The sequence below is a fragment of the Glycine soja genome, chromosome 16, assembly GCF_004193775.1.
Source record: "Glycine soja cultivar W05 chromosome 16, ASM419377v2, whole genome shotgun sequence".
Lineage (NCBI taxonomy): Eukaryota > Viridiplantae > Streptophyta > Magnoliopsida > Fabales > Fabaceae > Glycine > Glycine soja.
The window spans coordinates 10,309,519-10,322,973 of record NC_041017.1 but is presented as its reverse complement, the minus strand read 5'-3'; the positions used below and the strand labels follow the sequence as shown (position 1 = coordinate 10,322,973).

Genomic DNA, 13,455 nt, shown 5'->3' with positions numbered 1-13,455 from the left:
CAAGCCGAGGCGCTTCCGTAACATTTTCATGAGTAATTACGCGAAGATTTTCAATCGTTCTTCGACATTCATCGTTCGTTCTTCGTTTTCTTCGGTCTTCAACTGGTAAGTACGCCAAACCGAGCTTTTCAATTCATTCTATGTACCCGTGGTGGTCCCCATTTGTTTCATGTACTTTTATTCTCATTTCCATTTACTTTCCGTACCCCCTTTTGACGTGCTTCAGTCATTTATTTAAGTCATTTCTCGCCTAATCTAAAAATAAAATAAATTTCCACCGATCATTTGATTTGTATATCCGTTAATTTCTGTTAAAATGAATTCCGACCGTTCGGTCGTGCCGTAACCATGTTGGAAATCAAAAAAGGAGGTAAAATAATAATATAATAATAAAAAATACCTTTTAGTAAAATGAAGCGAGAAAATCAATCGGACGTTTTCTCTTTGGGATTTCTCATTCTTAATTGATTTGACTAATAACTAAAGTGAAACTAAGGCTAAAATCAATTCGCCAAGTCAAGCTCGTCCCCGAAAAAATCACTAAAAAAGGTATTTGAAAGTTTATTATCTCAGTCTTTCTTACCAAGTTAATGGATCATTTTTAAGGCCCAACACATTTAAATGATCACCTTTCAAGTAAAAAGAATCGCTTGATTCACCCTTAAGGAAGAACTACGCAGGTCTGATTTCTCACTTCGATGGAGGGTACGTAGAAGCAAGAGCTCCGCTTTTGTCGACCTCAAAAAATAAAAAGGAAATAAAAGTTAAGATAACACAATTTCACAATTCTAAAAAATAGGCTGTTGTCCTTTGAGACAAACATGAGAGGTGCTAATACCTTCCTCAAACGTAAATACAACTCCCGAACTTAGAATTTTCATTTCGACCGGTTTCCTTCGGTTTTTCTGACGTTTTCCACAAATAAACGTTGATGGTGACTCCGCGCATCTTTCCTCCTTTGGAAAGCGCACCCGTGAGCCTCGCCTGCAAAACGGCATGTTGCGACAATCGGTTATATGAAAACTGATGTCATTAAGCACTTACAACATCGGTTTTCAAAATAACCGATGTTAAAATCACACTAAATTCAATTTTAACATTGGTTATTTTAAAACCGATGTTGTAAGTGTTTAACAACATCGATTTTCAAATAACCGATGTTAATAGGACGATGTTAAAACTCATTTTTTTAGTAGTGTATGGTTTTATGAAAACCGTCTTTAAAAATTTCTAGTTATTTACAAAAAGGTCACCGATTTACTTATGACATCGATTTTTTTACGACCGTCGTAAAACATGCGTCGTAAAAGAGCATTTTTGTAGTAGTGTCAACTGTAGTTGCTGGAAACATGTGCTTGGACAAACTATTTATCATTTATTAATATGTTACAATTTGAAAAGTTTGTTTTTTGTTCAGAAAAAAAGTTATTCAAGAAATATTTGTATTTATTTTTGGTGTAGAAAAAATCTGGAGGTAAATATCTATGACCACTATACCATCTTAGTCAAGTAACCAATCTTTCTATTCCTTGGAGCACAAAATAAACTCCATGAATTATCATGCAAAGATATCTTGCAGGCCATCTAGATACACTTGGTCTTCATATATAGGTAACTGCTATTAGAAATATCTATGGGTGAAAAGTAATATTCTTAGTTTGATAAGCTAGAAACTATTTTTCATTAATGTAGAGACTAAAGAGACTATTATAGCACTATATGCCATGCATGAATAGTTATGGTAATTTTAGTAGCATCATGTTTATATGGCTTATGCATCACCCATCTAAACTAAATTGATCAGATCGTGCCCTGATAAACTTGTGCATTGAGGTGTTGGTGGAGAAACTGTGAAAGGCAGATATGATAGTTGAAAGCAATGTCGTTGTTAGCTTTCAAGGTGATGACAGAGTACGCTTGATAATAAAATGACTTAAGTTGGATACTGAGTCAGACTCAGGTGAATTTTGGGTTCTCTTTGGTGGTTTTTCTCCCATTGTGTTATGGCTGTATGAAGGGATAAGGAAATAATAGCTTAAGCTTTTGGTATAAATTTTGTTATGGCTGGAAATGATTGTAAATTGTACATCTTTGAGTTCACAAGAAAACCACTTTGCAAAGTTATTCTATCAAGAATTTTTGTAGTCCTTTGGAATTCAAGCAAAAATCCAGCAATTGACTCACTTTTTTCTTTGTTTTAATATTACAGGTTAAAGAAGAGATTAAAAAATGTTATGAACTCATAAACAAATTAGGGAGAGGAGTTGTGTATTTGGGTTCTTCAAGAATGAGACCTAGCCATTCACATTATGGGCAAGCACAAGAGCTGGCTAAAAAGGCAAGTAAATATTCTTACAATAGCTTCCTACCTCTTTTTTCAACTTACTTGCCGGTGTGTATTGTATAAGATCTCATTCATTTGTTACCTAATCACATTGTTTTTGGCATTAACAACAGTGATAGCGGCAAAGGTAGTTATAAGTTTTGATTATTTTTGCAACATATCTGTTGCACATATAACAAATCGTTTGGATTGCACTTCTTGGTCAGGGGCTGGACCAGGGCTAATGGACGATGTTACTCAAGGTGCTATGCAAAACCATCAATAGCTTGAGCTATTGGTTATTTTCTACTTGTCAAGTAGCCGAGGTCATGCAATTGCAAGTTCTATTTCTTCATATGTTGGTTTGAAGTGGAGTCATTAATGTTACTGATATGTTCAGGAGTACATAGGAAAGTAACACAAATAGATTGAGTACTTTTAAAATCACAACTTGTATTTATTCAAACTCTAATTGAACTTGTATTTATACATAGGAAAGTTAGTTTTTGCTACAACTTTTGTGTAGAAATACTAGGAAGTGGACGTGTGAAACAAAAATGTTGGCATTAATTGGTGTGTCTAAAACATTTGTTAGTAACTTACAAGAGTGGATGTTTGACAACTTGGGTGATGCGTTTTTTTATTATTGTATTTGTAGGTACATTATGAAACCATTGGTCCAGAGATATGATGGGAAGGCATAGGTATTGGTGGTACCATAACGGTGTAGGGAAATTTCTTAAAGAGAAGAATCCTAATATAAATGTTAGTTTTTAAATTTGTATATATGTTTAAATATGTGCATGTAATTTTTCCTGAGAATGGAGAGATATATTTTGGCTCTCATTTATTGTTGTAGACTTTAGTGATCCCCCTTTTTCATTGTTTTTTTTATTTATTTTATTATATTTTTATTGAGCTCTATGGTGTGGAACCAATTGAAAGTCCAGTACTCTCAGAAGGAAAACCTAGTGAGTTACAATGCATGCTTTGATCGATTGTTATAATTGATCGATAATGTGTTCATTTTGATTACTTTCTCACATGAACCATAAAAATGTTGCATGGCATGTAGAGAATACATAATTAAGACAACAATCTTAAATTTTGTAGGAATAGAGTATACATAATTATTAATGAGAACTTATACAATACTAAATTTTATAAATAATTTATTTTTATCAATTTTTATCATTGTAATACATTCTGTTCTTCCACATGAATCTGATCATTTTATATCCTTTAAAATATGAACACGTTTATTAAAAAAAATAGTAACGTTGATGGCCAAATTCTTTAATAATCATAGTCACCTAGTGGAATAGGACTTACCACCAGAATAATTATAAAAAGGGAGAGAGAAAAACATAATGAATTAGAAAGGATGCTTCTACCTAGGAATCTAAGCAAAAGTTAGTGAACATTTTACCTAATAAAAAAATTATTCCATTTGGGCATGCAATTATATAATAATAATAATAATTTATTTTATCTTAAAAAAATCTATTGTAATGCAGGCTTCAAAATTCAAACACTAGTGGACGTGATCTATGATGCGAAAATCAATATCGTCCTTATTTCTTCTATGTTTCCTTGTATTTGTTTTGTTTTATATTCTTATCTTCCAATGCAGCATTTCATCTATTGAGTTCAATGCATGCCAAGAAATACCTGAAGAATATTGGGTTGGAAAGCAAAGACTTCCACTTTTTCAAACGTGTTGGGAAGGGCTTACTTTGCACCTATGTAGTACTTGATTTAACGGTAATTATAATTTTAGTTGTCTTGTGGAAGTATCATATTTGAAATGTGTTTATATTTTTAATGATAGAATTTCTTGTGGATGTAAGTATTGTTCTCCCTTATTTGAAAATTCCTTGGCCAGCTGCCTTTATTTGTAGTTAAAATTATCAAGAGGCTCCTTATACGTGTAATGTCTTTTTAATTTAATCTCTACATGTATAGCACATAATTATAGATATTTTAAAATAAGATAAATAAAATAATTTCCATAATATATATATATATATATATATATATATATATATATATTAAAAAAGATATCCTGAGACGGTTCTTTAAAAAATCGTCTTAGAATCCTAAAATTATTTTATTTTATTTTTGTTTTAAAAAATACATTCTAAGGTGATTCTACGAAAAAATCGTCTTAGATTATAAACATTCTAAGACAATTTTCTTTATTTTTTTAAAATATAATATTCTAAGACGGTTATTTCAGAAACCGTCTTAGAATTCTTAATGTTTTTTAAAAAAAATACATTCTAAGACAGTTTTTAATGAAATTAGTCTTAGAATTAAGATGATTATTTCCCTCAAAATCGTCTTAAAATGTGTAACTTTTCTAAGATGATTTTTAAGAACCATGATAGAAAATAAAAAATTTTATACGACGTTGACTACAAAGGGGATTTTCAACCGGGTTTTAATGCTAGTTAAAAACAAATACATTAGAAGCAAAGCTAGAACGTGAAACGATAGTGTGGAGGGAGCACCAAGGGAGATAGTGGGGAGGTCGACACAAACTCTGAAGACAAAAGGGAAAGTGTAATGGTCAAGACTCGGGGGTCCACCCCAATAATTTCATCAGACGGTAGAGAGCAAAAACTTCACGAGGAATTCCGAGATGAAAGGACGCACCTTATGAGTTGGTTCCACTAGAAAACTGATGACCTCAAACAATGCATGTCGATCTCAACCTTTCATTGTGAAAGGTAATTTTTTTCCTTTTCTATTCTTATATTTTTCTATAATTATAAAATAAATATTTATTTAATTTAAATATCCAGTTAGCACTAATATTTACTGGCTACAGTGATACACTGACACGTCACATTACTTAACGGTCAACGTTTTTTTCTTTAACGACTAATCTAATCAATTTGACGAACCTAATTTCCTAATTTTAGAAAGAAATTAAAAAAACACTTTATTTTTACATATTCTGTTTTTATTTTAAAAAATTAAAAATATATTTGTTTAACATTTAAGAAACATATTTTTTAAAAGATAGAAAATAAACACTTAAGTCAAGTCGTCCAACTGTCACTAAAATTATATTTTAGCCAAATTTTAAAATATTCTAATTAAATTAAATTTAAAACAATTAATCCGCGTGATTCATGGGTTAACTAAGATGCAAGTTGGTAAGCACTTACAGTTATACTATTTGCATACACGTTTGATAAAAAAAAAAAAACTTTCTTTTTCGGATAAACTTCACTTTTTATTTTATATTTTTACTTTTTAAGTAAAAACAATTGGTGAATAGAGAGAGGGAAAACAAAAAGAGTAATTTGTTGCATTATTAATTATTAATTAATTAATTGGTAACCCACCGAAAGTAATAATTTGGTTAAAGAGACCACTAACCATGTCTTTTCCTTCTCTTAGAATAAACGTCTTAGAATAAACGTCTTTTCCTTAGCTAAATTGGTGCTACCTACCCGAAGCTAAAAAAAGCAAATAAAAGAGGTGAATAGGAATATATATCAACTATTAAGAAAAAAATGGATTATTCTAATCGAGTATTTAACTGTAACTTTTCTCAGTGCGATTGATAATTTGTTAATACAACTTAAAAGATGAGTAAAGCACAATGTTCTCTATCTATACCAAAGGGGTTTATTTTAATGGATTTATTATAAATTTTTTCTTTGGTTCTTATGGAGAAAAAACACACACCGTGTCTTGTCTTCTAAGTAGAGCATCGTCTAGAATTCATTTCTTGCACTCAATGGCGTCTTCATCTTCCAACAGCTACTCCAAGGTCAACGACGTGTTCTTGAACTTCAGAGGAGAAGACACGCGCAAGACTTTCGTGTCTCATCTGTATGCTGCCCTCTCTAATGCAGGAATCAACACTTTCATCGATCACAAGCTTCGCAAGGGAACGGAGTTGGGAGAGGAACTGTTAGCAGTCATAAAAGGGTCTCGGATATCCATCGTCGTTTTCTCGGCTAACTATGCTTCATCAACTTGGTGTCTTCATGAGCTGGTCGAAATAATTTACCACCGTAGAGCTTATGGCCAGGTGGTTGTGCCTGTATTTTACGATGTTGATCCATCTGATGTACGTCATCAAACGGGTGCTTTTGGACAACGCTTGAAAGCACTTATGCAAAAAAGTAAGCCCATCGACTTTATGTTTACGAGTTGGAAGAGTGCACTCAAGGAGGCTTCAGATTTGGTCGGTTGGGATGCCAGAAATTGGAGGTATATCTATACTTTCTACTTTCTTGCTTCTTTTTATTTTAGATTCCATAACATTTTAAGTATATAAATCAAATTTCGTAATATATTCTCTTTCTGTCATTTTTTGGTATGAATTACCATATTACTGAAGGAGTGAAGGTGACCTAGTGAAGCAAATTGTTGAGGACATTTCTAGAAAACTAGACACCCGGCTGTTGTCTATTCCCGAATTCCCAGTTGGATTAGAATCCCGAGTGCAAGAAGTAATTGAGTTTATTAATGCTCAATCAGACACAGGTTGTGTTGTAGGGATTTGGGGAATGGGTGGCTTGGGTAAAACAACCATGGCCAAAGTTATCTACAATAAGATTCACCGGAGATTCAGGCATAGCAGTTTCATTGAAAATATTAGAGAAGTTTGTGAAAATGATAGTAGAGGGTGTTTTTTTTTGCAACAACAACTTGTTTCTGATATCCTAAATATTAGAGTCGGGATGGGGATAATTGGGATCGAGAAAAAACTTTTTGGAAGAAGGCCCCTTATTGTACTTGATGATGTGACTGATGTTAAGCAATTGAAAGCCCTATCTTTAAATCGTGAATGGACTGGTACAGGATGTGTGTTCATCATTACAACCAGAGATGTACGCCTACTTAATGTACTTAAACCTTATCACAGAGTCCATGTTTGTAGAATAAAGGAAATGGACGAAAATGAGTCCCTTGAGCTTTTCAGTTGGCATGCTTTTAGACAAGCACATCCAAGAGAAGACTTGATTAAACTCTCAATGGACATAGTTGCTTACTGTGGAGGACTACCACTAGCTCTTGAAGTCCTTGGATCTTACTTATGTGAGAGGACAAAAGAAGAATGGGAAAGTGTGTTGGCAAAACTAAGGAAAATTCCCAATGACCAAGTACAAGAGAAACTTAGAATAAGCTATGATGATTTAGATTGTGAGGAAAAGAATATATTCCTTGACATATGTTTTTTCTTTATTGGCAAGGATAGAGTCAATGTTACAGAGATATTAAAAGGTTGTGATCTGCATGCTGAAATTGGAATAACAATCCTGGTTGAAAGGAGCCTCATAAAGCTTGAAAAGAATAACAAGATCAAAATGCACAATTTGCTACGTGACATGGGAAGAGAAATTGTTCGTCAAAGTTCTCTAGAGGAACCTGAGAAGCGTAGTCGATTGTGGGTTCACCAAGAAGTGCTTGATTTGTTGTTAGAACATACTGTAAGAACTTTCTCTACATATTATTTTGAAACTTTTGATCATATGTGTTTTTATCATGATCACAAAACTAAATTTAAATCATCTTGTTCTTTTTAAGTTTTGCTAATTTTTGTGGGATTCATTGTTCACAAAAATAAATTTGAATGATTTTGCTCTTTTAATGTGATGCAATGTTATTAGACCCGGATTTATTCAGACCATGTTGCTTGCAAACCAGTGTTCGACTGTCTGAACTAGGCAAACTGGGGACCATCGGGTTGATCTGGTTGAAAGACAAGCTGTAAAAAATGCTTGAAAATTGAGATTAGTAAGGATTTGAGCGCTAGTATTTTGTCAGGAGAAAGGAATGTTTAACACTATTCAAACAGTTCTCAGTTCTGTACCAAAAGAAATAAACCCTACCACCAAAAAAAAGCTTACACCTAATACAATGTTCATTATTTTATTTATATCGCATATTTTCTGAATTACTAATTTATAAAACTTAATTATAAATGTTATGTTAATACTTATTTTAATATATAAACATGTCGTTAGTGTGAGTGGAACCGGGTACGGCGTCCTACAAAGCCTAGGGTTTGAGTCTTGAGGATGGAAAAAGCGTGATTAGACTATAGACTCTAATACCGGGTTAGATTTCATCTTAAAACCAATTAACACTAAGTGTAGGTTGTCCAACACATATATAAGCTACAACCATTTAGAAATCACTCTGAATATGATTTTTAAAGTAATTATTACAAATGTTAAAAATTTTGCAATATAATACATGACTATCTATGATTAAATGATATTTTAAAAAACTTTTACATCATCAATGTATTCTAATTAAATTATTTGAATTTATTCAAAATGTAAGGTACTGTCTTAAAATGTTTTAAGATGTGAAGTGTGTGTATCCACTTGAAATGGTGACTCGTTGTTTGAATAGCTACCCTGTACCTTGACTTAGGTGAGTCTAATGGCATTGGATGTATCCTTACTTATTTGCTTTATATTGAGAGAATGACTATGTTTCCTTTTATTTATTAAGTTTTTCAGTGCCTTTTTCTTTTCACAGGGAACAAAAGCAATTGAGGGCTTGGCTTTGAAGTTACAAAGAACTAGTGGACTTCACTTCAATACTAAAGCATTTGAGAAAATGAAGAAATTGAGACTTTTGCAACTTGATCATGTACAACTTGTTGGAGATTATGAGTATCTTAACAAAAACCTAAGATGGCTTTGTTTGCAAGGATTTCCTCTACAACACATACCAGAAAACTTGTACCAGGAAAATCTAATTTCTATTGAATTAAAATATAGTAATATTAGACTAGTATGGAAGGAGCCACAGGTAAACATTACATGAAACTTTTGTTAATGACAATGGTAATTGTTTCCCATCATTTGCTTCTCATTTTTTGTTAAATATTTCTCTTATAGTTGCTGCAGAGGCTAAAGATCCTCAATCTTAGCCATTCAAGGAACTTGATGCACACCCCTGATTTTTCAAAACTACCAAATCTTGCAAAACTCAATCTCAAAGATTGTCCAAGATTGTCTGAGGTGCACCAATCCATTGGAGACCTAAATAATCTTCTTGTGATAAATTTGATGGACTGTACAAGTCTAAGCAATCTTCCGAGGAGGATCTATCAGTTGAAATCTTTGCAAACTCTCATCTTTTCTGGTTGTTCAAAGATTGACATGTTGGAAGAAGATATAGTGCAGATGGAATCCTTGACTACACTGATTGCAAAAGATACAGCCGTAAAAGAAATGCCTCAATCAATTGTAAGGTTAAAAAACATTGTTTATATATCCCTCTGTGGACTTGAAGGATTAGCACGTGATGTTTTTCCTTCTCTCATATGGTCTTGGATGTCACCAACAGCAAATCTCAGATCTTGTACTCACTCATTTGGGAGCATGTCAACTTCTCTAACCTCCATGGATATTCATCATAATAATTTGGGTGACATGTTGCCAATGCTTGTTAGACTTTCAAAACTTCGAAGTATTTTAGTGCAGTGCGACTCTAAGTTTCAATTAACCCAAAAATTAAGTAAAGTTATGGATGACTTATGTCAAGTAAAATTTACAGAATTGGAAAGAACATCATATGAATCACAAATTTCAGAGAATGCCATGGAATCTTATTTGATTGGAATGGGACGCTATGACCAAGTCATCAATATGCTTAGCAAGAGCATATCAGAGGTTCTTTCTTACTCAATATTTGTTTACCTCAGCTTTATTATTCATCTTGTAATTAAGAGAACATGCTATAATATTTATTTTAGCTTAAGTATGTGTTGTTTCTGATTATATCGTACGCGATTCTTGCCATGAATGAGAAAATTAATTTCCAACTTCGTAATATGATAGAAAATAATAGAACCTGTGCTAGAGAGATGGATGTCTGGACAACCACCCAGACAGCATTAGAGAATGAAAAATTAAGAATAAATCCATTAGGATTGGCTCAAAAAGGCCAGACTCAATTCACAGCATAAGTGACAAAGATGTGTAATGTAGAAATATTGAAAAGAACCAGCTTGTTGATGAAAGAATAGAACTGTCTAGTAAGAACCTTCTACCTGAGAGGACTTTGGATCCTGTCATGGGAATATAAACTAACTTGAATTGCAGCCTGTTAAAATGATGAATAGAATAAATTTTAGCAAGAGATAAGTTGATAGAGATATACTTAAGAAAAAAATCATCCACATGGGGAAATAAGATCAGGAAACTGAGAGGTCACAAACAAACACCAATCAAAAAACTGGATTTCCATGGTTAGAAACTTAAGTGCTGCAGATGCACATAATCTCTACCCAACATGAGAAAATGACCATTTACTAGTTGAAAGACATATCTGACACATCAGTTCTGCTACCTTTTCTTTTGATGAGAGTTTTGCACTTTTGCTACTATTATTGTACAAGAAATATATCCAAATCTTCTACTGTTGACGAGGGTGATAAAAATCTATTAAGTGCCCATATTTTTCTATAGACCATACTGTAGTATTATATTAAAAATTCACCTTAGGTAATTTGGAATGACATTATATTAAGACTAAAAATGTCCTTTTGAATTGCTTAATTACATAAATAATTAAGCTTTTGTTCATGATACAGGGATTGAGAACCAATGATTCAAGTGACTTTCCCCTTCCGGGTGACAATTATCCTTATTGGTTAGCTTGTATAGGTCAGGGACATTCAGTACATTTTCAATTGCCTGTGGATAGTGATTGCTGCATTAAGGGAATGACTTTGTGTGTTGTTTATTCATCAACCACTAAAAACATGGCAGAGGAATGTCTTACTGGTGTCTCCATTGTTAATTACACAAAGTGCACCATCCACATATACAAGCGAGACACAATAATTTCCTTTAATGATGAAGATTGGCAGGGCGTAATATCAAATCTAAGACCCAGTGACAATGTGGAGATTTTTGTAGTTCTTGGTCATGGATTGACGGTTGTGAAGACAGCTCTCTATCTAATATATGATGATGAGTCAATCACTGTGAAAATGGAGCCATCACCTAATGTGATAATGGAGTCATCGTCTAACATGAAAACAGATCCATCACCTAATGTTAAAATGGAGCCATTATCTAACATGAAATCAGAGCCATCCATGAAGCCAAAGAAAAATATTTTTGCTAGACTTATACAGAGAATGGGAGAATGTACATGCATGAGGTGAAATAGAGGCTTCAACAATTTTTTACTAGGTCTGCCAATGCCATTGTCATTGTGTATCATTCCCTTGTTTTCCATGCAAGCACTAATAAGGTTGCAAAACTGATGTTTATTTCAATTAATAAGTTTCTGAAAATCTATTTAAGACTTCGTTTCCAGACCTTTTCTCATTGCTTGAAAAGACATGGTGTTGTGATGCTCTATATTTTTACAAGGACCAACAGTGTTAGAATATTATGGGTAGTTAGTTGGAAAGGTTTATTCGAGATAAATGGGGGTAGGATCAAAGGAAAGGGAATAAGCTGCCATTTGTAAAGTGAGAAGAGGCTCTTTGTGAATGGGAAACCCCTTAAAGGGGAGGTTTCTTTCATATTTCTGATTTTTGGTTTGTAACAGTGACTTGAGATCTTTTGATAGTACCTATGGCACTCTAAATGCATGGGAAAGCAGAGCAACATAATACAAGATGGATGCCATGAAGTGCAAATCCAGAGAAGGTTGCTGGCATTATTAATTAACTACAATCCGTGTGAAGTGACAACGATTGAGAAGCTGTAGTCAATTGCATGCATGATGTATAGTAGCTCTATAACCATTTCCTTAATCTTGCTATTGTAATTTTTATTTGTAAGTGTTGTAATGCTTCTCTTATTCAATAACAGAGTAATTAGTTGTTATGAATGTTCTCATTCAAACATTCAATAATGGCTTAAAGCTCAATATAGAAAGTAAAGGATGTCAATAATTCAATATGCACCACCATTACAAATTAAACTGTCTATTATCTAAGACCACAAATTTTAATCTAAAAACTTGAAAATTCAAACCGTGGTTATCCCTAACTTGCCATCTATGCTAATTCTAAAGGAATTTTCTCATACATCGTTTATCAAAACTGTAGGAGATTCATTGGTAAATTGCATACATAAATTGATACTCAGATAGGAAAAGAATGCTTGCACTTTTCAGAGATGAAGTCATTGGCAGAACAACTTGCAATAGCAGAATGATTAATTGTTTCTGTAAAGCTCTATTTGAGAGGGTCATCGGCAATAATAATATAAATTATGGCTTGACATTCGTTAATGCTTCTGTCATGAGATCACTCATTGTTGCAGAGGTTTAGTTTCTTTTTTGTTTCTTTTCCTTTCATTGTAGGCCAAATAATATTGCCTTTTCTCGATGCAATAAACTCTATAAAACATATTCCTTTAAATGAAATTCAAGGAAGAAGCTCAGGCCAATATACCAAGAAAATGGCTTAGGACAAGTACTTGAAATAGAAGATTATTTACCCCTGGTAGAAACGCGACACCCAACACATAAAGGAGCGGAGTTGAAGCTTGAGCAGCACTCCTCTTTAAAACTCACTTCTTAGGGTTCGGAGATGCTCGTCCGTCTACGGATGGGAGAAAGAGATGATCTCGACTAGGAGTCAGAGGGAATCTAGCGGATCTTTTCTAAGCCAGGAAGATGCCTCTGCTGAAGTAGCAAGTATTGGGGTTTCAAACTGAGATGTGACTTCATAGTAAAAAGTGTTTTACCAGATCGAAAGAATCCTGTAGCAAACGGGATTGATCTACTTCCTTGCTGTTAAGTACGTCCCTGTTATCTCTTGCTGATTCCTAATTCCAGGAGGAGAGTCGCTCAGCCAACTAAAGCTAATACTACTCATAACCAATTCTCGTTCAATTGGTGGCATTTAGGAAAATTTAAGATATTCTTAGGAAAAATTAAATTTTGATACAAGTAATGTGAACAGTAATGTGATTTTCTTATTAATATAAGAAAAAAATAAATTTTAGTTAAAGTAATTCTATTTATCAACCGCAGCCGCTCTGCTCTAACACAGATTTACCTATAAAAGGACGAATTTGCACTATACTAACTGCTAGTTGTAGCTGAAGCCTCTGTTCTAAGACATAATTCACAGTTAACTTGAAAAAAATGCAAGGAACACTACCACTTGAAAAAAT

The 13,455-nt window shown here is 33.3% G+C and overlaps 1 protein-coding gene across 1 annotated transcript; it reads left to right on the top strand.

The window, feature by feature from the left end:
* The first annotated feature begins 5,937 nt into the window (after window positions 1-5,937).
* LOC114390662 (TMV resistance protein N-like) lies at window positions 5,938-12,156 on the top strand. The gene is made up of 5 exons (XM_028351480.1): window positions 5,938-6,556; window positions 6,687-7,779; window positions 8,840-9,115; window positions 9,205-9,981; window positions 10,905-12,156. Exons 1-5 carry the CDS (start codon window positions 5,940-5,942, stop codon window positions 11,481-11,483), a joined length of 3,342 nt encoding a protein of 1,113 aa, XP_028207281.1. The 5' UTR covers window positions 5,938-5,939; the 3' UTR covers window positions 11,484-12,156.
* Window positions 12,157-13,455: the final 1,299 nt, after the last annotated feature.

Coding starts and splice junctions, on each gene's coding strand:
- LOC114390662 (XM_028351480.1), top strand. CDS start 5,940: ATGTTCTCTATCTATACCAAAGGGGTTTATTTTAATGGATTTATTATA. Junction 7,780..8,839: donor ATTTGTTGTTAGAACATACT/GTAAGAACTTTC, acceptor TTCTTTTCACAG/GGAACAAAAGCAATTGAGGG. Junction 9,982..10,904: donor TTAGCAAGAGCATATCAGAG/GTTCTTTCTTAC, acceptor TTCATGATACAG/GGATTGAGAACCAATGATTC.